This window comes from Salvia splendens, chromosome 2, assembly GCF_004379255.2.
Source record: "Salvia splendens isolate huo1 chromosome 2, SspV2, whole genome shotgun sequence".
Lineage (NCBI taxonomy): Eukaryota > Viridiplantae > Streptophyta > Magnoliopsida > Lamiales > Lamiaceae > Salvia > Salvia splendens.
The window spans coordinates 8,798,260-8,825,665 of NC_056033.1; the positions used below are offsets into that span (position 1 = coordinate 8,798,260).

At 37.1% G+C, this 27,406-nt stretch overlaps 3 protein-coding genes and 1 non-coding gene across 4 annotated transcripts; all 4 read left to right on the top strand.

Annotated features, from left to right (window-relative positions):
- Nucleotides 1–7,027: 7,027 nt before the first annotated feature.
- LOC121787112 (receptor protein kinase TMK1-like) lies at nucleotides 7,028–10,583 on the top strand. The gene is made up of 3 exons (XM_042185743.1): nucleotides 7,028–7,263; nucleotides 7,346–9,785; nucleotides 9,877–10,583. The coding sequence occupies exons 2-3, from the start codon at nucleotides 7,382–7,384 to the stop codon at nucleotides 10,386–10,388; spliced, it is 2,916 nt and encodes a 971-aa protein (XP_042041677.1). The 5' UTR covers nucleotides 7,028–7,263; nucleotides 7,346–7,381; the 3' UTR covers nucleotides 10,389–10,583.
- A 5,908-nt stretch (nucleotides 10,584–16,491) lies between these two features.
- Nucleotides 16,492–23,185, top strand: LOC121787120 (serine/threonine-protein kinase Nek5-like). Its single transcript, XM_042185752.1, has 15 exons — nucleotides 16,492–16,692; nucleotides 16,773–16,974; nucleotides 17,070–17,136; nucleotides 17,501–17,566; nucleotides 17,689–17,735; nucleotides 17,833–17,878; nucleotides 17,974–18,054; nucleotides 18,129–18,171; nucleotides 18,768–18,817; nucleotides 19,517–19,598; nucleotides 19,683–19,732; nucleotides 20,036–20,109; nucleotides 20,354–20,405; nucleotides 20,488–21,129; nucleotides 21,210–23,185. Exons 1-15 carry the CDS (start codon nucleotides 16,656–16,658, stop codon nucleotides 22,851–22,853), a joined length of 3,183 nt encoding a protein of 1,060 aa, XP_042041686.1. The 5' UTR covers nucleotides 16,492–16,655; the 3' UTR covers nucleotides 22,854–23,185.
- A 975-nt stretch (nucleotides 23,186–24,160) lies between these two features.
- On the top strand, nucleotides 24,161–24,307 carry LOC121793266. Its single transcript, XR_006049088.1, has one exon. It is a non-coding gene; the product is annotated as a U4 spliceosomal RNA (small nuclear RNA).
- A 1,057-nt stretch (nucleotides 24,308–25,364) lies between these two features.
- LOC121760831 (NDR1/HIN1-like protein 10) lies at nucleotides 25,365–26,418 on the top strand. Its single transcript, XM_042156435.1, has one exon. It carries the CDS (start codon nucleotides 25,470–25,472, stop codon nucleotides 26,214–26,216), a length of 747 nt encoding a protein of 248 aa, XP_042012369.1. The 5' UTR covers nucleotides 25,365–25,469; the 3' UTR covers nucleotides 26,217–26,418.
- Nucleotides 26,419–27,406: the final 988 nt, after the last annotated feature.

The window sequence follows — 27,406 nt, forward strand, 5'->3', positions numbered from 1 at the left end:
ACGAATCCTCTCCGTTCCATGTTGATCTCCAGGAAGAAGCCCCCACTAACAACTTATCCACAATCTCTTTGATAACGGGTGGCAGTGTGTGATCATATGTCTTGATCCACTGGCCTCTAATCTGTATCCTCTCCATTTGACTTGTTCGGATCTCCTTCAACATGGTGATAATGGTCAACTCGCGAGCAATTGCTATCTTCGAATTAAAGGTCTCGCATATATTGTTGAGGATAACATCACAACAAACATGTGAAGAGAAATATGCCTTCACCCATTTTTCTTTAGGAGCAACACCGAGTAGGTATTGATTTGCTTGGGGATATATAATCCGCAGTGCATCCATCCGCTCCACATACTGTTCGTGGGTTGTACTCGACGCAAGCTCCCACAGTATCTCCTTAAAATTCTTCCTGATGAATCTCTTCTTGAAGTTGTTGTATATGTGTTGAACACAGAAGCGATGCTCGCTCTGTGGGAAATCCTCAAGGATGGCTTTTGCCAGACCCTACCAAATGCATGTAACACAACACCCATTAGCACATGTATAAGACACAACACAAACACAAAATCTATAATCACACTCGAACTACTACTCTATAGGCCAAATCACAAATAAGATATTATTATTTAATAAATCACAATTAAAGTATACACTTTTTACTAAAATCACATTACTCGTACCTTTTGCTGATCAGACATGAAGACAAATCTTTGGGCATTCTCCTGTATGTGGAGGTCCTCTGCCAGGTAGCTGAGGAACCATTTCCACTGATCATAGCTCTCAGCCTCAGTCATCGCCCACGCAATCGGCCACCAACCGTTGTTTGGATCAATTCCCATGGCCGTCATAAGTTGGTCTCTGTACATACCTCTCAAGAAACAGGCATCCAAGAAGATAATTGGACGGCAAAAACGCATCCAACCCTTTTCAAAGGCCCGAGACAACAATAAAACCTCAAGAATCTCGAGCCAACAGCTTCAGGATCCCTGAAATTCTCGTAGTATATATGCACACTAGAATCAACGTGTGTCCGTTCCAATTCAGCTTTGTAGTCGAACAGTCTCCGGTATTAGAGTCCCGCCTTGCCAAAAATACCTTCTAATGCATTGTCTCTTGCGCGATACGCCTTCATCCTACCAACTTTCAGCCCGAACTCCTCATCCACACACTGTCGTATAGCTGTCAATGAATTGTGGGGATTCGCTTTGATTTTCTCCATGTAACGCTCAGCTAGCCACTTGGACGTGAGTCATCTCTGATCCAACACTTGCGAGCACGTGTGAGAATGATCTATTTGCATATTCAGTACCACAAAATCGGTATTGCTGTGGGTTTCGATCTTCCTTGCATACACATACCATTCACATGCCTTGCCCTTACAAATGGCACGCAGTTTCTTGCCATCATTTTTGGATACATGTACACGTCGTCTGGTCATTATCGCGTACTGGCGAATGACCTGATAGAAGAAATCTCGATCCTTAAAAAAATCACCAGGCTTCCAAGCTGGAACCTCATTTGTCAGCTTGAATGGGGTGTACTTGATACCCTTTCTGCGCAACCCTTCCAAATCCTCTAGATCTTGTAGATCTTGTAGCTCATCAACTGTTTCTTGCTCGTATAGAGGGTTTGTATCCGACGTGTTCCTTTTCTCCACAACAGGGGAAAACTTTCGCCTTTTCTTAGACCCTCCGCTGCCTTCACCAGACTGTTGTCCAGACCCTTGTGGTTTGGTCTCCGGCTCCGCACTCCTATGTTGTCCCGCCTCCTGTTCCGGTTGTTGTTGCCGACATAAAGACTCGTAGTATGAGGTAAACATCTGTTCATCGCGACACATGTTGGCCAACGAGATAAAATGGCCGACCTCATCAGTATCATCATCTTCATTACTTCCCTCATTATGAAGATGACTTCCATTGGGAATATAATCGAACGAAGGACAATAAACATCATCTTCCTCCACCTGATGGGGTACTTCTCCTACCACTTGTACGGGTTCTTCAGACGCTGCTTCAGTTGGAGCTGACTCATGCACATAGGTGTCAGCTTCGGACATGAACAATTCATGGGTAATGTCCTCAATGATTGGAAATAAATCATTGTCTACCTGTATGTCCGGATGTGGTTGACAACCATCGTCCATGACCGGTATGTACACGTCTTCATCTACAACTGCTCCTGTCCTGGCCGAATCTGGTTGGTGAACTACAGATTCAGATTCAGTTGCAGGTTCATCAACATGGACACTTGGACCAATCGACTCGGAATGGTCCACAGATGAAGGTCCAGCTACATCCTACAATACACAAAATCACAAATGAGGGACTAAATCACAAATGAGGTACACAAAATGTACACAAATGAGATACACAAATTGTACACAAAATCAAAGATGAGGTTCTAAAACAATTATGTAAATCACAACTCATTACCTCTGGTACGTGTGCATGGGAGTCTCCACCTCCAACTTCTCCAACATATCCTCCTCCAACTTCTGCTATAGATTCAACGTCTGGTGCTGCTACTAGTACTTCTTCAACCTCAGAGACCAGGGCTTCGGATGGTACTGATACGGATGATACCGCTTCAAATGCATTCGCCAAATTTTGACTAGCTACCTCCACGTCCCTCTTCCTCTGAGCACGATCATCTTCTAAACTCTTCGTAAGATATTCCTCGAACTCAACATCCCTATCATACCAGCCAATCATTTGAGGCTTACTCCGGGTGCCCTTGAAAGTGACCCCCCTGCCTCCTCTTCGTTCTAGTTTTTTGCTTTGGCACATTTGGTTCGGTTTCTTCAATCTCTTCAATAATGACTCCTGGGGGTTTCGACGCCCTGAATTTGAGAAGCTCTTGCGCTTCATCCTTCATTTTTTTCAATATAGCGTCAGCCCGGGTTATCTCCACAACGTAGATGTGAACTAACTTTGTCGTAGTAGTCACCACTTTGAGGAAATCAGTCAGATGTGTATCCTCAACAATGGGCAACAAAGGGCCGCCGATAAAAACCCCCTCACAGGCATGACTGTACTTTGGATCACAATAATAGAACTCACATAGCATCTTCCTATCATACTTCAACTTTAACACCATACTCGAGAGGTCTATGAGCGCGAAATGGTTTATGTTACAGAAATCGAAGTATGTCAAATACCCACCAACATACTTTTTTAGTAGAGAAGAATGAACCTCCATGATGGAAAGCAACTGAAAACTTTCCAGGTTCTTCCCCTGTTAAGGAAAACAATAATCGGATAATCACAAATCAAATCAAAACATCCAAAAAAAATTCACAAAACATTCAATTTCCGGAGCCCTAAATCACAAACTGTGGATTAAAAATCAATTTCCGGCGGACCAAAAAATATTCACAAAAAATCAATTTCCTAAACCCTAAATCACAAACCGAGGATTAAAAATATAACTTACTATATTCATCTTCTCGGACGAAAAAATCCAGCCGAAGATCTCGGATATCCCAGGTTTCTTCTTCAACATCTATGACCACCGGTGCATGTCTCGGTGGTGGTCGCCAGTGTGGTGGCGATGGCGGGGGTGTGGGTTCCTTTTTATGGCGAGACGAATTACGTGACGACGATGCACCTGAGGATCCAGCGCGCCTGCGTTTAGGCGCCATTCATGCAAGATAGATTTTTACAGCGGGGAGCAGAGAGAATTAAGAGTGAAAACATTGTTTGTGAAATTTTTAGGCGGGTGGGAGAGTGAAGAGTGAACTACCTTCTTTGTGAAAATTTTAGGCGGGGTGGGAGAGTGAAGATCGAAAATAAGGGTTGTGAAATTTTTGAAATTTATTTGATAAATCACGAATGGAGTATTGTGTATGTGGCGTGTATAATTTAAAGTAACTGCCTACAAACAGCCGCTGACGGACATACATCACCCCTGGCCGTTGACGCACAGAACTCCATGTGATATGACCATAATGCCCTTTTAGGGCTGAAGGGTCTTTTAGTCCGAAAAAACATGATATGTGATTATCCCAAAGGCCAGAGTCTTGTGGCGATATTTTTTTTTTGTCAGAGGTCTGCAGTGTAACAAATGAAAACGTCAGGAACATTTTATGTAGTTCACTCTTTTAAATAAAACCAGTTCCTAACCGGGAATCGGATTATAATTCAATTTTATTTTTTAAAATTTTAATATTACTAATAAATCTAACTACAATTATTGCTCCAATCCATTTTTTATGAACTAACTACTAAGAGTAGAACATCATAGATTTGTTTTTAATTTTCAAAAGAACTTATACAAATACAATATCATTCCATATGAGAGAAACTTAACTTTATAACATATTTAGGTAACAATTCATTTAACATATGATTTTAATATGTTTATGAATAATTTATTAATTGTTACGTCATAAACCAAAAAGTCACAACAAGATCAATTAGTATTGGAAATTGCATTGAATACTATTTGTTTATCCAATAAAAAGGAAAATGGAATTCATTTTTAAACTCATTAAAAAAAATTGCTAAATTCTAGAACTCATTTTTTTTATAAAAAATTGCCAACATAAACTAGTCCAACCTACTACATTTGGCATCACTCTTACCTATACATGAATATTATTGTATTGTTGGTTTGTAATTTTTGTATATTTATTTGAATTTTTAGGTATTAGTATTTGTTATATTTCTAGATGTTGGATTATTATTTTTTTAATAATAAACTATTTAAAATTATAAATAAATTCGGATTAAAACTATACATCGGTTCCGGTTCGGAACCGGAATCGACCGATTCTTAATCGGCCGGTTCCAAACCGGAACCGATCGGTTCTGGTTCCGGTTCTGGAATTTATGAAAAATTACGCTTGTGCAGCAAATCAGCCATAATATAGCCCGGTTTCCTGCCCCACCTTTGGTGGAAATCGCGGCCACCCCTCCCTCGAGGGTCATACAATGGGGCCACCCTGGTGGGGCACCCCTAATCTACATTGTGGATGCTCTAACTTTTTACAATTTTGATTCCTACTAGAAAACGTTTTGTGCTACCCCTTAATCTTCAGAAAATTTATTTACCCCTCAAAAATAATTTAAAGATAACCAAGTATATCTCCAACAAGATTAAAAATAATCTGTATATTAAAAACATAAAAACTGTAGAATAGCCGAGTAGGGTCGTAGAAAGTAGGAAGATTATACTAGTAATTTTGAACATGGATTGGATGGTGAAGATTAATTTAATTTGGTTGACAACAATGACAAGAGAAGAGGTAGAGTAGAAAGTTTTGGAAATAGGTTTCGGCGCCAACTCAGTATTTATTATTGAGCCATAAATGATCACTCATGGACTAGGGACACAAAATTATCGCTAATAAAGTTTCATTCTAATAAACCTTCAAGCCAAATTATAAATTGTGACAATTCAAAAGTGAGATGTTTAAATTCCAAAATAAACGTCACCCTCTTTAGAATCAATACGGAGATCAAGAATCATAGTATTAATTGAATTTAGTCCAAATTAAAGGTGACCATTTTGTAGTAAAAAATGGGACATTCATAATGAGACATCGATTCGGTCAGCACTCAAGGCAGAATTGTTGGTCAATTGCAAAATGATGTGGCATGTAATGTACCCCTCCTGTGACATTGTCACGTTTAAAAAGTGATGTTATAATTGTTAATTTAAGCAGAGATAGATGAGTTGAAAATTGAAATGCAATTGACAATAGAAGCTACAATTTCGGTGTTAAGAAATGTCGGCAGCTCTGTTACTGAGGCTTGATTTGCGCTGTTGCTTTCGTCATTAAGTGCTAAGCAAGTAATTAAGAATCGGATGATCAATCATTTTCTTGTCCCCACCATGGAAAATGTCGGCATCATTGTTTTACCAAAGAAAAAACTAAACACAAGCCATCACCTCTACAGCTCTACTCGTTCATCTCAACTGAGTTAGGCTTCTTTCCAGCTATGATAGAAATACAATAGGCAGGGTCATGCTCTTTAATTTCTAAACTAGCTAATTCATTTGTTTAAAACAATTTAGTTATCAAGTTCTCCTACTTTACACAATTTCTAAATTACTACTATTTCTTTTAGTCCAAAAATATCACGTAGAAACACATTTCTTTAGCATGAAATTTTATACAGTACAATAATTTTTTTATGAGTTAAGCAGATAAAGTAAAATACTATGAACAAAACGTGTCATTTCAAATGTGACTTCCAAGAATAAAATGTGAGATATTATAAGTGGGAAGAATAGTATATTTGTTTACAAAGGTCCCATAAATATAAAATATGCATTCTACATTTGTAATTAGACAAGTACTAATAGCTTCCCATCTGGCCATCTATGTAGACTGATTAACGTTTATTGCATTCGTAATTCCCTTCTACTAAAATACATGTACAGTTCTATCATTTGTGAGCAACAAAACTTACATAAAATTTTAATTAAATTTTGATAATAGAAAATAAGAAAAGCGAATGAAGAGCACAAGAGAAGCAAAGTATAATATTAATAATTATGGTTAGAAAAGGGAAAGGTAGAAGACATGAATGCCCCGTGAATTGAGATTATTTATAAAAGTTGCCTGAAATTTCTACTCCCGCGATTTCTGCCGAACTAACTGCTGCATTTATTATTCTGATTTCCTTTTACGTTAAGGTTTACTTATTTCGTAATGTTTTATTGTCTTAATTAAAATACTCCTTAGGCAAATATGTATGGGAAATAATCTAAGCAATATTTATAGTAATCTTTATTTTTTGGCACAATTTAACTTTTTTACTTTCAAGTTTCTACTCTTATCCCACCGTTTTGGAACTTTGAGTTAACACAAATCTTTATTTTGTAGCGATTGGTATTTATTCATTTTGTATGAATAATATTATACATAAAAGAAGAAGATATATCGTTGTCCAGCTAATATTGTGACAAATATTAGAAAATCCAAAATAAAGAATGTGACTTTTCCGGTGCACTTAGTTGATGTGTTGAAGCTGTTGGAGAGGATTGATCATCTCATGCACTAAAAAATACCGACATGCAATTCAATAATGTGAGTGAATTCTTACCACAACAAAACAAAAAAGGGAACAGAGGAAAACGAGAGAGAGAGAGAGAGAGAGAGACAGAGTAGGGAGTCACTATTTATGACCTTCTACATGCTTGTCTTCAGGGTTTGATCCAAATGCATATCACTCAAAACCCAATAGATTGAACAGTGACTTCCCCTGTATCTCTCTCTTCTTTCTTGGAGGACAAATTCAGAGCATGCAACCAAGGTTTGTACATTTTGGCTTTCAACTCTTTGCTCATTATCTTTGATTTCTCTCATTGTGGGTGTTTTCTTTTTGCAAATTGAAGATGTGGGCTTGTGTAAAGATTTTGTTTTGATGAAAAATGGAAATGAAGTCAAGAAAGTTGAAAATGCACATTCTTGTTGGGTTTCTTGCTTGCATTTTGGTAAGGGTTCACACCCTCACAGACGAAAATGATTTCAAGATTTTGAATGATTTCGTGGATGGCCTCAACAACCCGGAGCTCTTGAAATGGCCGGATAATGGCGGTGATCCTTGTGGCCCCCCTGCATGGCCTCATTTGGTGTGCTCCAACACCCGAGTCACTCAGATTCAGGTACAGAATCTTGGATTGGAGGGGCTTTTGCCCCCAAATTTTAATCAATTGGAGAAACTAGAGAATCTAGGCCTTCAGAGGAACAAATTGAATGGTGATTTGCCAAGTTTTAGTGGATTATCTAACCTGCAATTTGCATACCTAGATTTCAATGAATTTGAGACAATCTCTCTTGATTTCTTCAATGGACTCACTAGCATTCGTGTGTTGGCTTTGGATGATAATCCCTTTAACAAGAGCTCTGGTTGGAGTATACCTAGTGAGTTAGCAGAGTGTTCTCAGTTGGTTAACTTTTCTTGCTCCGGTTGCAATATAGTAGGGCCGGTGCCTGATTTCTTCGGGAAGCTCCCATCGCTTGAGTCCTTGAGGTTGTCGTATAATAGGCTGAGTGGCGGTATACCATCCACTCTTAGTGACTCAATGCTGCAGGTTTTGTGGTTGAATGATCAAGATGGAGATGGCATGACTGGCCCTATTAATGTAATCTCGACTATGGCTGGGCTAACCACAGCTTGGCTCCATGGAAACCACTTTTCTGGGTCGATCCCGGATGACATCGGTCGTTTGACTTCCTTGAGGGAGCTCAACCTCAACAGGAACCGGCTCGTTGGGCTGATTCCTGCTGGCTTGGCTAATATGGATCTTCAGCTTTTAGATTTGAACAATAACATGTTGATGGGTCCAATTCCAAAGTTTAAAGCTGCTAATGTCTCGTATGCGTTTAACTCGTTCTGTCAATCTGATCAGGGCAAGCTATGTGCTCCTGAGGTGAATGCCCTTTTGGATTTTCTTCGTGATGTGGATTATCCCGAAAGGCTGGCTTCCGAGTGGACAGCGAATGATCCTTGTGCAGGGCATTGGTGGGGGATCAGTTGTAGTTTGGGGAAGGTTTCTGTTGTGAATTTGCAAAAACTCCGGCTTAATGGTACAGTTAGCCCTTCACTTGGTAACTTGTCTTCACTTCTTGAAGTTCATTTAGAAGGAAATCATCTGCGCGGACGAGTCCCTGTAAGTCTAGCACAGCTGAGTTCATTGAGATTGTTGAACTTAAGTGGGAGTAAGTTTGATCCTCCGTTGCCAAGATTTCGTGAGGGTGTGCGCGTGATCATTGATGGCAGTCCACCTGCTACACCGCCCAAGCAGTCCCCCTCACCAATTTCTCAGCCACGCCTTCCCCCTTCTGCAGACCAGGATCTGGGATCTCCATCTTTTGATCCTTCATCTGGTGATTATCAGCAAACGTCTAAAGATGCTCCACCTTCGTCTGGAAAGTCTAGTCCGGTTGTAAATGAGCCGAAACCTGCGAATTCTACCAAATTAAGAGCAGTGATTATAGCAGTTGCAACTGTAGGCTCAGCTGTTTTGATTCTTCTTGCTGGACTATTTTTCGTCTGGTGTTGTAGCAGAAGAAGAAAGCCGGAAATCCCTGCTTCCGGTTTTGTGGTTTATCCTCAAGATTCACCTGATACTGGTGACATTGCGAAGATTGCAGTGGTTAACGGCTCTGCTGTGGTGGTTAAAAGTGGCGATGCTGTTGTGAGCAGGACGACCACTGGCGGATTGGACAGTGCTAAGGTGATTGAGGCTGGGAAACTGATGATACCTCTTCAGGAGCTTCGCAAAGCCACCAACGATTTTTCAGTAGAGAACGAGCTCGGGCATGGAGGTTTTGGGGTGGTTTACAAGGGCACGAGGGACGATGGTACGGTAGTAGCAGTCAAGAGGATGATGGTTGCAACCATGAGTAACAAGGCCTTGGATGAATTCCAATCAGAAATAGCCGTGCTTTCAAATGTTCGCCACCGCCACCTTGTGACCCTCCGAGGATACTCTGTTGAGGGAAATGAGAGGCTTCTAGTATACGAATATCTGCCTCAGGGTGCTCTTAGTAAGCATCTTTTCCGTTGGAGGGCGCAAGGCTTGGCGCCTTTGCCCTGGAAGACAAGACTTGTCATTGCTCTCGATGTTGCTAGAGGAGTCGAGTATCTTCACAATTTGGCCCAACACAGCTTCATACACCGTGATCTGAAATCGTCCAACATTCTCCTTGACGATGATTTTAGAGCAAAAGTGGCCGATTTCGGATTGGTGAAGCTTGCCCCTGACAGAGAGAGCTCTATTCCTACCAAACTTGCTGGAACTTTCGGATACCTTGCACCCGAATACGCTGGTAAGGGAAGGATCACCAGGATGTTATTTATAATTGGCAATTGTGTCCTTACCTTACATGTGTTTGCTAATTGTTAATCGTATATTTCCAGTAACGGGGAAGATTACTACAAAGGTAGACGTGTTCAGCTTTGGAGTTGTGCTGATGGAGCTTCTGACGGGACTAGTGGCGCTTGATGATCAACGCCCTGAGGAGAATCGTTACTTGGCTGAGTGGTTTTGGCAGATAAAATCGAACAAGGATAGGCTCATCGCCTCCCTCGACCCAGCTCTAGATATAGGAGAGGACATCTACGAGACCATCTACACGGTAGCTGACCTGGCGGGCCACTGCACAGCGAGGGACCCAAACCATCGGCCTGAGATGGGACACGCTGTGAACGTGCTACAAGCTCAGCTGGTGGAGAAATGGGAACCGTATGAGGAAAGTGATGAGTTTTCGGGCATAAACATGGCGCTGCCTCTTGCGCAGATGCTAAAAGGGTGGCAAGAAGAAGCTGCGGACGGGAAAGATCATAGCGGGGCTAGCCAGGACAGCAAAGGAAGCATCCCAGCTAAGCCGTCCGGGTTTGCAGACTCCTTCACTTCTGCTGATGCTCGCTAGCTGCACATGATCTTTTCTTGCAAAATATTTGTCTGTTTTTTTGTGAATGAGATTGATTTGCGCTTTTGTGATTGCATATGAACAATACTAGCCACACGTAGTTCATCAAAATGAATGTGTTGTTGTTACTATGTAGATAATACAGAATATGCTGTTTTTCCACTATCTTTTTAATACGAATTTTAGATTCACTCACCTAGTATTTAATATTTATGCCTTTCCAATCATTTTTTCCTATTTTCTTTGTGTGCTTTGAATCAATTTTCTCTGTTCAAAATGAAGACTGAATTAAAAATAGCTACCTTTTCTAGCAAAAATATTTGGCCTTTGATTAATTGATTTGTGACAGGACATTTCCTATTATTCCATGAATTTGTGTTGTTCCATAGGCCACTGCATATGTACATATGATGGTAATGTTTGTGTTGAAAACTAATTGCAAAGGCGACAATTTAGCCATATATTTGGGATTTGCTTGAAGAAGTAATTATGATGTATACAGGGCAAGAGTACAAACGAAAGAGCATACATAACTCTTGAGCACTTAGAAGTTGAGTATTACACTATTCACATATTTTTTAATATTATCCACAACTCTTGAGCTCTAAGAAATACATACTTTATTTATTATGTGAATTTCAATAGGCTATCAACTTCAATTGAATGGTTATAGCCAACCATATAGATACAAATCCACTTAAACTTAAATATGACATCAGTTACACATTGGCTTCCGTGATTTCGTATCTAAGTTGGTCTATAAATAAAAATCAACACGATAATAGAATTTGTCAAAAACTAAAAGAAATTAAATAAAAATTAGAATTAAAAAATACGAAATAAAGAAGAAGGTTAATGTGAAGATGTGAAATAGACATGAAAAATCAAAATTTTAGATTAATAAAAAAATTAAATTAAATTAAATCAAATCAAATGAACGTCACTTAGGATCTTGTGACTAGGCTATAGATTAGGGTGCTCAAGCACATGCAAACATGTAGCCTTTGTGTGCTCAACAACCTGCATTGGCATATGAGCATGCCCCGGGCATGCTCAGTTGCGATTGTCCGAAGGGCACTGGATGAATGCCCTTCATTTTATCAATTTAAATGCAGTTGCGATTGTCCGAAGGGCATGCTCAGTTGCGATTGTCCGAAGGGTCCGAAGGGCATGCTCAGTTGCGATTGTCCGAAGGGCACTGGATGAATGCCCTTCATTTTATCAATTTAAATGCAGTCTGTAAGTAAAGATCTATAAAAAAATATCTGAGCAATATAAAAACAATTATAGGACAGTGGGCCGTGAGAAGGCCTATACACTACTCTTCCTAACAAGCCATAGTTTTAGTTGTAACATAAGTTGGGGCATGTCCAATTTCTTTTTCTTCTTAAAATACTAATATACCTTGCCATAGTATCATACATTTACATGACAATACGTCAATTGCATAGACGAACGTTGTAAATAATAACAACATATTCATCTTCTTTCCACGTTATTTTATATACACTAATTTAGTGCTAAAAGTAATGGCTAATTAAATCTCAATCTTTCTACGTTATTGCAGATTAGACCTAACTTTTGAATATTTTCCTGTTTAAATTTTCTTCGTGACTTTATTTTGCTAACTAGACCCATATATATTTCGGGTCAAAATTCAAAATTAATTGATGACTTTTGAAGTTCATTGTCGTGTTGTCAATTTCATAGACAAACCTCCAACAATTATTAATAACACAACAGAGATAAGACGTCCGAATAATACAAGATGCAATTATTTAGAGATGTATACATCTATATATAATACTCATTTTTTTTAAATTTCAAATATCAATTTCAAACTCACATAAAAAAAATAAAAATCAAATATTATAAACGGAAAGGTTAGACCATTGTTGAAATTAATATTTTTAATGTATGCAGCGATACATTGACTAAAACAGGTTTTAAAGCATCCACCTATGAGGCTAACAAACAATAAATTGTAGTCTGAATTTTCTATTGTTATTTCTTTATCAAAGACTAATTAAAGTTATTGAATCGATCATTAGATTCTTCTAGTTTTACGTACTGGGGCTCTTTTTGCCTCCTAATTATTGACAGAAGAAACATTATCTGAGAAAGGGCAGATTATTTGAGAAATCATCATTGGAAGTAGCTGTTACACTATATAATCATATATATGATTGATATGATTAATGATTTGATTCCATAAATAATTATTGTGGGTGGGGTCTTGGAGCTACATGCTTATTTCTTTACCAATATCATTTTATTTGGTTTCTTATTACCCACAAAAGAAATGAGTGATGACTAGTGGGAGTATATATATTACGTGAAGTGCATACAATGTATGCACATGTAGTTATATTGATGAATGGAGCAGTAAATTGTATAGTGAAACATAATGGTGTATATGCATACATAGTAGTTTAGCCAACTAGTTTTGCGGCGTTACAGTTGGCAGTTGCGTTGATTTGCTTAATTAATTATGACATGTTGAATCACGAGATTTTAATCAATCTTTATAATTGTACTAACTTTTGAAATCATCAATCTTTCCACTCTCCTACGTACATTATTCTTTTTTATTTAATTATCCACATCATTTTCTTTTAATTTATTCTTTTTATATTTATTCATTAAACATATTATTTATGTCCATAAAAAATAGTCTTAGTTGTAGAGTATCAATGTTCAAAATTAAAAAAATAGTGAGATATGAAGAAAAAGTACTTAAAGTATTAGTATTATTGAAAATTGAGATTCACTTTGTTAAAGAGCAAAAACTTAGAAAGAGACTAATTTGATGAATGATCCAAATGGAAAAATATGATTATTTTCTATGAATAGATATAGTACCATGGTAAAAAAAAACAAGTCGCTGAAGAACATTAGTAGTCCTTTCATTCTATAATAAACAATTCTTATTTCTTTTTGGGATATGTCAATTCCATTTTTTTGAAAAAAAAATAATACAGTATAATCACTCTTCTTATTTCTTCAAATTTTTTATACTTCATTTTTTCTTTGCTCACGTACTTTAAAGTTTACTTAATTCTTTAAATATATTTTTTAGAGTAATGCTATGTGGCCATAATATGGCCAACCACACAATGACATTTTTGTAAATAATTATTAAAGTCAATGCAATAAATTAATAGTAATAGTCAGTGCTAAGATAATTTTACTTAATTACCCTTTTCTCAATTTTTTACTTCAAATTTAAATTTACAACATTCTCTCTCCATAATAATTTATGCACAATTTATTTTGACTTACCTTTTAATTTGTCTATTTCTAATCATTATTATTTAGCATTCTCTTTCCATAATTATTTAGCATTCTCTCTACATTTAGCATCACAATTTACGAGCCCTATCAATAATTTATGTATTAAACACTAAGGTGTATTATAATCTAATAATAATATATTATAGTGTACTATGATATACGATTATTAGATTGTGAAATATTATGACAAGATAGTATTGAAACTTAATATTAAGTTATAACTAAATTATGAACTTATGATAGCTTTTTCATCATACTTAATTTATAAAAATAAAAATAATAATAGTAATGATAAAAATATTTCTTAGGATTACAGTATATGTCGAGTAATATTATTTTAAATAAACATCTGAATAAAAGCCAAAAGGATATAAAGTACTCTAATAAAACGTAAATATCTTTTAAAAATAAAAAAAAAACATTGTTGGATGGATGAATATAAAGTACTTACTTTATAAACTAAGGTAGGGGGTAGAGTTGTCTTAAGAGTTTTGATACTTTTAAGGTGAGTTAATTATTAAGTGAACTCATTTAATTTTTAGCTAAAAGACAAATTATGGCTGGCCATAATATGGCCATTTAGCACCACTCTATTTTTTAAATGGAGTATGTTAAAAAACGCTTTACTAACTGTACTACTGTAGGATGAGAATATTTATTTTAAATCTTTAATCGTTTAATGAGGATTTGGTTGACTAGAAAAGAGTCAGCGGAGCACGTGTCACGTGCGATCACATGTTTGCCAGGCAGCCGCAGCACGTGCTCTTGCTCTGACACCCTACTCCATCCATTAATGCACAATTATTACTCTCATGCATCAAATTTAGAGTGTCCGTACAGCCGGACCGCCTAGATAGCCCCGCCCCTTTTTTGTTCACAGCTCCAGTTTATTTGTTCGCGCCTAAAAACAAATTGTCCGCAGCTATAAGGTTGGACACTTCGAATAGCTCCAAAATTTTTAGCCACTTATCATTTTATTTTTTTATCGTCTATATTAAATCAATTAAAATTATCGGAATGTAAAAAATTAGAAAACGAGGTAATTGAGACCGAATATTCGTTGTATTCGAAACGGTAAAATTATACAAAGAACATTTAAAAACAATATAAATAAAAAAACCGCCACCGTCTACTCGGTGGCGGAATCGGATTCCTCCTCCTCTTCTCCGCCGGAAGGGGAGTTTGATTCCAACCCGACGGCTGGGAAGGATAGCTGTCATATCCCGATTCGTCAGTGTCGGGTGATTCGTCATCTCCACCGTGCATCTTTAGAGAGTGAAAGTGTAGAGAATGAATGAATGGAGATTGTTTGAAATGGGTGTAAAATGGGTGGTGGTAGAATTTTTGTGTTAAACATATCCATGTGTGTATAAGAGAGATACTTATTCTTTAATTTTAAAACATAAATATAAAATGAATGGAATCAAACAAATTTTAAAATAGGAAATGTGAAATGAATGGAATGAAACCAATTTTAAACAAGGAAATAGACAAATTTAAAACGGGAAATAGTATTAAATAAATGGAATGAACAAATTTAAAATCAGGAAATATTAATTTAATGGAATGAACGGAAAACGATTTTGGAATGACCGAGTTATTCCCTATTTTAATTATTTTTTGGTTTAAGTTATTCCCTGCAGAAAAATTGATTTTGCTAATTCTTTCTTTGTGTTGCAAATTTCATTTTATAATGATGTAATTTACATTTCAAGTTACACTCCTCCGTTTTATAAAAATAAAAATATTTGGATCAAAATGGAAAAGTGAACCACTCCTATGTTTTAAGGAAAGGTTGGAGTAAAATTTCAAGTTATTTGTTTTAAATTTATAACCATCTAAAATTATAATTAAATATGTATATTAAAAGAATAATAATGATGAAATTCAGGAAGTTAGACTGTGTTTTATTTGGTACTTCGGCAATTTTGATCATGTAATTTACAAAATAAATTAAGAATTTAGATATTTTAATTTATGTAATATAGAAATTTAAGTAATTTATGAAGATTTTATACATTTATTTTGACTTTCAGAAAAACATTCTCTTCAGTTTCGGTAAAAAATCGTTCTCATCTGAATGACAGCTCACAGAATAAAGGGTAGGCCGTAGGCCTGTCGCAGTGAATTAGTTTCTCCCACAAATAACTTAGTTGGAAATTGTTAATTGCAACACCAACCCACCCAACCTAAGAGCATCCGCAATTGCTGATGTCCTGGCGAACGTCGGACCGGCGTACGACGTCCGCCGGTCGGATGTCGTTTGCGGACACCGGAGTTCTGTGGATTTTCGAAGACGTCCGCCAATTTTAACGACTATATTAGAAATGAGCCACTCACCCCTTAAAAGGCCTCATAAGGGGGAGGGTTATCCACACTTATATAGATTAGATGGGATCTTCACCAAGTCGATGTGGGATAGAATTTAGAGAATTTAACAGACTATATATACGACTCGTTGAACTTCATTTCATTCGCACCACTCGTTTTCATTTCATTTTTTTAACTATGTATTTTTTTAATAATTATGTATGTTTTTTGTTTTAAATAAAGTGGTTGCATTTTCTCCGTATTCGTGTCGAAATTTTAATTCCGTAAATTGTTTAATTCCATAAATTTGTGAATTTTTATTATTGTGGATGTCCGTCGGGATGTCTGTCGTTGTGCAGTGGAATGTCCTTATGACGTGGTATAAAGTGTTTTTAGGAAGTCTGTCGGGACATCCGTCCCAGCATGGATGCTCTGACTACACTTAACTGTTAATCACTAAACAGATGAAGAATTAATTTAAAATTAATCCCGACAGAGAGAGAGTAAAAGAAAAAACATTGAAAAGCTTCAGCTTTCTTTGGTTGAATTTCATTAACTGCTTCAGTCCAAGTTCCAACCAATTACTTGCTGCTCATTTTCGTGTATGTATTGCTGTTTGTGGAGTTGGAATTATGATGTGCATTTTTTGGGATTGATCTGCTCATGGGCAGACAGAAGCGGCAGAAGATCCAAAAATTAGGTTAATGTCATTGCATCATCTGGTAACATGTGTTTCTTCATACTTAGTCTTAAAGCAGCAGTTTGACTTGAGTGATACAGATTGTTCCTGTGTTTTCGGATTCGATGATTCGGTGAGATTTTGTAAATGCGCTTTCTGGAGCATCAGTGTAGAAATCAGGAATTTGGTGAGAGGGGTTTGGGATATGGAATCGAAAATGGATCAGTATGAGCTAATGGAGCAAATTGGGCGTGGAGCTTTTGGTGCTGCCATTTTAGTCAATCACAAATTTGAAAGGAAAAAGTACGACACAATCAATCTAATGATGGTTTCTTTAGTTTATGGGAAAATCTGTGATTCTTGTATGTCCTTTTTCTGATTTTGGAAATGTCACATAGGTATGTGCTCAAGAAGATTCGGCTAGCTCGCCAAACGGAGCGTTGCCGGAGATCAGCACATCAAGAGGTGAAACTGCTTTTTTTTACTTATTCAGATCCATTCAGTTAATGTTATTTATACAGTACTTTCTTTGTTTGCTCACTACATTTTGAAAAGAATATTCTTGCAAATTTAGTATTTGATATTCTTGTCAATTTTTTGGGAATCTCTTGATTTCAAGTACTTTTCACTATCTGTTTGAGGAAGAATGTATGATTGCTTACATTGGTGAATGAAGAGAGGTTTATCCGATAAGACATTATTGTCAATTTCCTCAGTCCAATTTTAGTAATCTAGAGTCTCAACTATATCGTGCATTTCGTCGTTAGTCATGTGTACCAGTGCTTGGATATGAACTAATAGAGGTGTTTCTGGCTATTTGAAATAACAGATGGCTTTAATTGCACGGATACAACATCCGTATATTGTTGAGTATAAGGAAGCTTGGGTAGAGAAGGTAATTCTCATTGAAGCTTCTACTTTCTAGTCTCCAATATAATTCCATGACTATTCTTGGTGTTGGTAGACTTTCATAATAAAAAACTTTCTTACCGAACTATATCTTTTAAAATAAAACAGGGTTGTTATGTCTGCATTGTTACTGGCTACTGTGAGGGTGGTGACATGTAAGTGTGTTATGATGCAATTGTAAATGGACAGATAAATACATTTCCACATGTATAAGCGCCTTTTTAACATAATATTTTGATGATTGAATAACAGGGCTGAATTGATGAAAAAATCCAATGGACAGTACTTCCCTGAGGAGGTTTGAGTTCCTACCTTTCAGATGTATTACTCTTTTCTGATTTTAAGTACGAATTTTAATTAATATGCTTCCTGTTTAATCATGCCTCTCTGTAGAAACTGTTGAAGTGGTTTGCTCAACTATTATTGGCGGTTGAGTATCTGCACTCCAACTATGTTCTGCATCGGGATCTTAAGGTAAGCATAGTTGACTTGATTTTTTTTATGTTCCTTTAACAGTGGGAACTGATCTCTCTAGCACTTTGTTGCAGTGCTCAAATATTTTTCTTACCAAAGATCAAGGTGTTCGTTTAGGTAAGTTAATAGAGGAACCAAATTCTTCTAGCTTACTGAAGATTCAGATAATATTAGTGTAAAAAGTCACTCGCCTATTATCAAGGGAAAGAAATCAATCCCATTCTAAACATCTTAAAGTAAAAAAATTCACAAACATGCTGCTGATAGAAAATTACAAGCACATTCGTAATCCCTAAGTTTTAATAAAATGTTTATATTTGAGAAAGAATCTGAGATTCTACACTCATCAACATAGGTTTATAGAAGTTCATGAAGCGTAGCTTGGATCAGAACAATCCCTGATTCTGTTTTCTTCTTAATAAAATGCCAAGACTTATTGAAAAAATTCAATAAGTTCACTGTCAAACTATGTACATCAAGTAAGAGAATTCATTCCCAAACTAATCAATAAAAAAATCATCAACTTTCTCAAAACATGATGCTTCATAGAAAGGAGATAACCAGAAACTTTCCCTCTTAGCATTGGCTTTTTTATTATGAAAAAAGAAAAAATGAAATTCTGCAGAAGGCTAGGAGATGAATTTTTATTGCTCAGTTTCAGAATCTTAATCATGTTCTGAAAAATGATTGTCTTTGAACTTCCCTATGAGCAGGTGATTTTGGGCTTGCTAAAACTTTGAAGGCAGATGACTTGGCTTCTTCAGTATGTGTTTCATAGTGCATATATACCTCTCTCTTCGTTGATGGAATTAATTGTACTTATGGGATTATAAATGCTACATACTGGTTGTTTTTCCCTTGGTTATTTTGTTTGAACCCTGGAAGATAATATTTTATCAACCCAATTATATTTAGGAAAGGAGAAATTGAGTTTACTTAGAAAATTGACTCACAATAGTTTCTTTCATATTATGAGCATGCAGCTGAGTACTTCTGTCGACAAAGAAATAGAAGGTTACCATTATAGAACTTCTCATGGAATTTACAACGGAATATGAACAATTATTTTAAACTTAAATATGCAGAGAGTGTGTAGCAGGCTTAGCATAATGGTTAGTTTAAGTGAATGCATCATAGGTATTTTTCTGCATAAGTGCCTTGGACTTGATCAGTGCCAAGACTACTGGGAAATGTTTCAAACTAACTCTAGAGGAGACGAACAAACATAAGTAGTTCCAGAACTGTAATTACTTTGCTGGAATCATTGTCCTTTCAAGAAGCTTGAATATAAAATATGCTCTAGGTTGTTAAGAATGTACATACTAGCGTATTGTCCTGGAGAAACGAATGCTGTAATGCAATTCATGTAGCATTGCATCTGGGACTTTTCATCTGTTTTTCTTGCATCGAATTCCAGTACTTCTTTACTGAAACCAGCTGTCCTTTCTTATGTTTTGCTCAGGTAGTTGGAACTCCCAATTACATGTGTCCTGAACTTCTGGCTGACATTCCGTATGGATTTAAGTCTGATATTTGGTCTCTTGGTATGTTGATGATCATTTACTCTTTACTCTTTAACACCTGCTGAATAAGGCTTCCCACTTTGTAATGTTTCTTTCCTCAACTAGGTTGCTGTATGTATGAAATGGCTGCTCATCGCCCTGCTTTCAAGGCTTTTGTAAGATTTCTAGCCCTTATTCTGTAGATTTCTAGCCCTTATTCTGTTCAGTTGTATTTTTTTCCTATGTTTTCCATTGTTTTTGAAATATTTATAAATTCATACTCCCTCCGTCCACAAAAAATAGTCCCATTTGTGGACGGCATGGATTTTAATGAGAAATTGGTAAAGTGCGAGAAGAGGAGAAAAAAATGTACTGATGACATAATGCTCCCGGCTATAATAGACATTACTTTTTCTGTAATTTGTCACATATATTCTCTGTGATCATCTTTATAATGAATACCTGCACTCATGTCTCAGGATATGGCCGGACTAATAAGCAAGATTAATCGATCATCGATTGGCCCATTGCCTCCTTGCTACTCCCCATCCTTGTAAGCACAGTTGGTCTTTGTTGGTCCCTTTTTTTCCTTTTCCCATCATATTACATATTATTCTCTTTTATTACATTGATAAGAGTTGCATTTAACCTATCTTTGCATTCTTATTTCTCCATGGTAACCCTTTATAGTACTCCACATTTTTCATAGAAACGAAACATAGCCTTCTCTTAGTCCCTTTATGCAATTCAAGGGCGAAAGTATAGAATCTTAACTCGAATGGTGTTTTACGTGATAGGAAAATGCTAATCAAGAGCATGCTAAGAAAAAACCCAGAACATCGGTCAAGTGTAAGAACCTCCTTTAAGTTCCTTTGTATTCATCATTTGTAAACAACGGTTTCTTATAATCTGATTTTGAAGAATTTTTCAGGCGTCAGAACTTCTGAACCATCCATATCTACAGCCTTACGTGGACCAATACCGCCCATCCTATAAACCGATTGCTGCTATTACGCTTGAGAAACCTCCTCCCACTGGCCGTGTAGGTCGAAGGAACATGGCTGAGAGCCAAGGTAGCAGCAGTTCATGCAGTGACAGAGACAGCTTAGTCTCAAGCGAGAAGAACATAGTGAACCATGGTCATAAGTACCCTGATATGGAGACGGCTTCAGTTGATGAAGATGTTGATTGCAGGTCACTGTCAAAGGCGGAGGAGGAGGAGGGCCCACAAATTATGGACTCGTTGCCCGTAAATACCAAGGAACATGATGTCGGCAAGCCACTGCATGAGGAGCAGAGGAATAGCAATGAAACGAAGCAGCCGAAAACAATTAGAAATATTATGGTATCTCTCAAGGAAGGAAAAAGCAGAGAAAATAATTCTCCACTTAGAAGCCACCATTCAAAACCAAGCAGTGGTAGCAACCTGAGAACGGTTATCGAAGCATCTCCAAGAGTTGCAAAACAACCGAATCTCGTTAATTGTGTTCCGAAGGGTAATGCAGAAGCCCCAGAAAGAACAAATGCTGATTCTAATAAACGAGTGCAAGGAACGCCTTCCTTGAAGCATCAGGTAATAAAAGGATTTCATGTTCTTTCTCCCCCTCCCCTCGACTGGAACTGGTTTATATTCTTGTTGATCAACCTCTGTAGTTGCCCGTTGTGGAAACCCCTCCGAAGACGAAGGCTAGACGTGAAGGTATCCCTCCCTCTGGTCTCATAAAGCCCGTTGCTGAAGAAGGATTTTCGACAAGGACAAGACAGAAAACACCTCCTACCCTGTCTAGGAGACCCTCATTTCCTGCACGAATCCGGCAAGCACAGCGTGATATTCCTAATTGCATAAATGATAATAGGAAGACTGGTCCTAATGATGTTCAAGATCCTGAAATCATGAAATCGGTGCCTAATGGCTGTGCGTCACATAATTATAGGGAGAACACGCAGAACTCAAAAAGGTCTTTATCTGCAGGCTCTAGGAGAATGCAAACAGAGAGCAGCAACTCAGCATCTTCATCAGTATCTATCCAAGGTTTCGAGGTCTCTGACGATGCGATGAATCCGTTTATTAGCTCATCGGAAGAGTTTCTTCACAGTCCCGAGCAAGCTACAATATATGAAATTATTGACTCTCCTTTCCCCCAAAAAAGGACAGGAAATTGCTTTGGGGATCATCTTGAGGCTAACTGCCAAACTAGAATACAACAAGCTGTAGAAGTTGAAATAAACGAATCGAGACCCAGCTGTTCCACTCACTCCTCATCTCAATCTGAAGGAGGGGAAAATCTATCACCTGGATGCCGTGGGAGTGACTATGCATCTAAAGTTTACTCCTCTGGAAAACTACAAGAACTGTCGGACGATAAGCTTATGAATGTAAAAAATGCTGATAAACCTATGAATGTCAACAATGCTCGTGATGAAAGAACGAGCTCTACGGCGAATATGGAGGTTTCGTTTTGCATCACTGAAGATATACCTTTGGGTGGAGAAGATGCTACAACCATCAGTAGGCCTGATCCTGTGACCAAGCTGGACCTCACCTCACCATCAAGCATTGATGACAAGGTCATGATCAAGAAACTCGTTTCTTCTGCTGACCCTTCCATTTTACTGAACCAGAAGAGTTCGTTTCCAGACAGAGGATTACTGGAGCAAAATGCAGTTAATGAAATGCCAGTTTTAGCCATTACCCCACCTTCTCCAAATAAAGTGACACGTGTGATATCTCATAGCAACATCCAAGCAGTGATTGAGCTTCCTGTGGCACAAAACACCGAACGAGATCTGGATGCTGGAAAAACAATAGATGTTGCCAGAGATGAGGTTGTTTTAAAAGATTCACCTTCTTCATCGACTCCACAGCCATCCACAGCTTCTGAAACTCCGACCTTGGAATCTACATGCTCTCAGAATGCCACTCCTACTTCAAATCTCTTTGAAAACCCTGTCACCAAGGAAGTAGATGTGACAGCTACAACTGACAAGGACCCTGTGGCTGCAACGTCGGACCCTTCTGAATCTGGTCCAGCAAAGACAAACCCTCCTCCGGCTCGAGAAGAAGCATCACCACCCGTGAAGGAAGCTTTAGATGTCAATTCCTTCAGGCAAAGAGCAGAGGCACTTGAGGGACTGCTGGAACTGTCTGCTGACTTACTTCAGCAGAAACGGCTTGAAGAGCTCACGGTTGTGCTGAAACCTTTTGGAAGGGAGAAGGTGTCTCCGAGGGATACAGCAATCTGGTTGGCCAGAAGTCTGAAAGGGATGATGCTGGAGGAGGGTGGACGCAATTTGTAAATGCCGGTATATCTATTCTTTCTCTTCTTGCTCATTAGTTGAGGTTTACAGGGAGTATATAATTGGGAGCATTTCTCTCGACATCTAAAGCCTTTGCAATTTTTAATTATCTATTGGTTCTTTATTTTCTATATTTGTTGTAATGCAATGCGTATTGTATATAATGTTGCAGCAGAATACATATTTTTTATATGTGAAAACATATTGCTTAACTGAGCTGTGTGAGATTCTTGGGATACTCTTCTGCTTCAATGGTGTATGGGATTCGGCTGGATCCTGGATGATACTTATCCAATTATATTCTGTTAGTTTTTACCATTATTACTCTATAAGATTTGGTTGATTCCCATCTTATTCTTTCTTCTTTTTCCTCTGTAATTTTTCCTTTTCTTTTTCTTTAACAGAGTCCCAAGCCCTACATCTTGTATCTGCTTGTTTTATGAGGAAGACCATTTTTACTTTTGGTAATCGATATTATGAAATGGTCCAATTTAGCCCAAAAATATAACCAAGTTGTTGGATTTTAAAGCCAACTCATTTTTGACTCAATCAGTCAATTAAATTGGTCCTAAACTAATTTTTGTTAGATTAGTTTTAAATATGGAGTATAATTTTGTTTTATATCATATCGTCATTTTTAAAAATTACTTGATTAACTTAATAAACAAATTTAATTAATTTTTCTAAAATAAATATATAAATTTGTAAATAAATGTTATTAATTTGAAAAAGAATTTAGTGAATTCATCTATAGCCACATCTATTAGAAATCCATGTTCTTATATATATTCAATGGTTGCATGTCTTAGGTGTCGCATTAACTTTTAGTAAACTCTGTTATCAAATATTTCTGAATACAATATAATGGCCTCACATAAACTATTAATGAGCTTCAATATTTACATTTTCAAACATTATATGCATATGTCATTTGACAACAAATAATTGAGTCCGATGGTTTCTGATTGCATATAAGTGATTCTCCAGTCTCCACATTCATTTTCAGATTTATACCAATTCGTAATGATAAGAAGAAGGGACAGAATCGATAGAGACATGATTCTAAAGCAAGGGTTGTTTGTTTCATGTTTCTTATTCTACACTTGTTGGTAAAGAGATGGATCTGCACTTGCACAAGATCTGTACTATTTTGGTATTACAATGAAGATTTCATGTACTAAATGGGATGGATACAGACCGCACCGCTGCTTTGACCAACACCATGTATTTATCCCACATCGTTTATTACACTGAAAATTCATGTGTAGTTTGTGTATAAAAGGGTGAGTAAGTACATGAGGTGATCTATCTTTGCGCTTGGGGCAATGACGCAGCTAGTGAGGTTCTAACTGAGACGCGTCTATTGCTGGTTGAAAACTATTTCCAAACCCCCTCTTCGGCCATTGCTTGACTTTGGCTGTCGAGAATTTTTGGAAGGCCTCCTTTTTCTGGGTAAAGACCTACATAACAGTTTTAATTTTATGCTCACTTTCAAATATTTTAGTAAAAAACACAAATAATATAATAATAAAAACATTTATGCAGCACTAACAAATAAAACCACAATTAAATTTAAACTTAACTAGAACAATAAAAATATTACTATAAACAACATACTAATATATTACATATTAAAAATGAAAATACTATTAAATTCAAACAATTAAATTATTTGAAGATGTGAGTGTTTCTTAAAATTAAAAAAATATGGATATTTGTAAAAATGAACTCTTTTGCATAATAAAAAAATCATTCTTAAATTAATATATTTAAAATAATAATAAATATTAATTATGTATATTTTATAAATATAATTATTTTAATACTTATATTCTTTCCATATCTCTTCACTTAGACTGACACTATCAATTTCAGTTTCCTGAATCTTTCCTGATATATGAATATCTAATTAATATGCACACTTATTATGAGTATGGAAATATCTAATTAATCGCATTTTTGGATTGGTTTTTAAGGTTCTATTTCAGTTTTTCGGGTTCAGTCATTCAACAAATTTGAATCGATTCAATTTTAATTTTTTTAAAATGGATTTTTGGTTTGGTCATATTTTGCAAAAAATCGAATTGAAAAGCAAATTCCACTAATAGTCAAACTTTAGTCATGTACTAGTAACTAACTAATCAGTATCTTTTTTCAATCTTAGCAATCAATTTTTTTCCTCACTACCTAATGTACATCCTTGATTTTTATTTCCTAATTTATACCTTTTCCTAAGGTCTTTGAAGTTAAAAAGAAAACAAAGTTTAATTTATTTATAAAGTTAATAAGTGGAGTACTAATTTATAAGGTACTCCTATTAAATAAAACAATACTCCTATTTTTAACAGTAGTTCGTATCAAAGTAAGAACAAATATCAAGATCATAATGGTAACAAATTTTAAACACCAAAAGATTATTATTACTACGAATGTCACTTTCAGAATAGGAATAATAAAGTTAGATAAATATTCCATTTATTTTCTTCTTCTAGCAACATATTTTGAAAATTTACCATTTCCACCCAAATCTTTCTACTTTCTCTATCTAAAAACGCGCAAAACACACTGAGTGCGTGCGATTGATCGATTCTCCCCTGTGCTACCGCGATTCCCGCAATGGAAGATCGCAATAGGCCTGTCACAGGCTATCCCGCCCCCAATTCGCAGCCCAACGGCTACTCAGCCGCCGTCGGTCCACCACCGGCCGGCACCGCTTATCCTTACGCCGCCGCGCCTCCTCCCCACAGCAACCCCTACCCCTACCAGTACGACGCCGAGTCGATCCGCCGCGCCACCTGCCTCCGCCGCATCTTCGCCTTCGTGATCGGCCTCGTCGTCATCTTCGGCACCGTCACCTTCATAGTCTGGCTCGTCCTCCGCCCCCAGCTCCCCGAGTTCCGAGTCGACTCGTTCTCCATCTCCAATTTCACGCTTGGCAACGACTCGCTCACCTTCTCCTCTGAAATCAAGCTGACCGCCAGAAACCCTAACAAAAAGATGAAGCTCGGCTACGATCACATCGACACCGAGATTTACTACCAATCCTACTCCCTCTCCGAGACTACCGTCGCGCCGTTCTACCAGGGTACGAAGAACGAAACCTCTTTGACGGCGAGATTCGCCGCCGCCGGGAGATATCTGGATAAGGCGGCGGTGGATGGGATTAGTGGCGAGAGGGGGAAGAATGGAAATGTGAATTTCAATGTGAGGATGATTTCTAGGGTTAAATTTGAGGCGAAGGCGTGGAGAACTCGGAGGAGGTTTCTCAAGGTTTTCTGCGGGGATCTGGTCCTTGGACTACCGGCCACCGGGAGATCAGGGGTGTTAAGCGGCGGACCAAGGCAGTGCCGCGTCGGGATTTGAGGTGACCTCATGCTTTTTTCGTAAAGCTAATTAGGTTTAATTTGATGTTGGATGGGTATGAAATCTATATACAGCCTATTGGTTTCCTAGATTAACCCTGTTCCATGTATAGTTAGGAACTATCTATGCTCTTGATTTTTTCATTCTTGTTTGATTATATTTATCTACTATTAGAGGAATGCTTTATGCTCTTGATTTTCAATTGCTGGTTGATTTTATATTGTTGTAGTATTTTAATTTTACGAATTAATTTACATTCTGCCCTTCCCGAGAGAAGATGAAGCAATTAAAGTTTTTCGATTATGTGTGTGGAAAGATACTACTAGAACTTGTTTTAAGAGAAACTGCTACAATACGTTAGAAATCAATTGATTGTGTGTTTGCCACTGCACCAACTAGAGCTTCGCAACAACTAATGGTGAAACTTTCATGAAAGTCCATACAGTAGGAAAGATACTACTACTACTAGAACTTCGCACCTTGTTGTCATATGAAAGTTTGTATCTTAGGTGTTGCTTATATGGACTTTGTTGTGTTTAGTCCTCTGCACCAACTAATGGTGAAACTTAACTGTGGTGTTTTGTATGCTAGAGAGAATATGGTTATTTGATGAAGTAAGGAACCATAAATCTGACTAGATAGCATATTATGATAGAAGTTGCATTAGGGCTCATGGTCATGGGCAGCTAATGTCAGTATCATTTTCCTTTATACATGATGAAGTTGCTTTAGGACTATTCTTGCTTTGGCTGAAACATATTATCTCACTATTAAAGATAGTATGTTTGATGGTCATTTTGGGTAGTTTTTGCTCAGTCCATGCGCATTCCTGCTAATTCTGATCTAACTTATAAGTGTCAATGATGGATGGATGTATGTTACATTGTTACTTTCAAAATATGGGTCCACCTCAATTAGGATAAAAAGTTTAATCTTTTGTTGGACAATTTCATAAGCAGATGTTGAGTATATTTTCTTTTCTTTTTATTCTTTATCAATCACACCAAAGAATGAAAGAGTTTCGTTTTTTATCTTTCGAAATTTTTAAATACTATCAGCTCTTGAAAGCTAACTACAATTGATAACCTTCATTTTCCATGGTGCTTGGCAAGATTGTTTTGGAGTGATTTAAAATTTCTTAGGTAGGAATCCTTGTCCATTTCAGGCTTATGAGATGGCAAGAACTTATT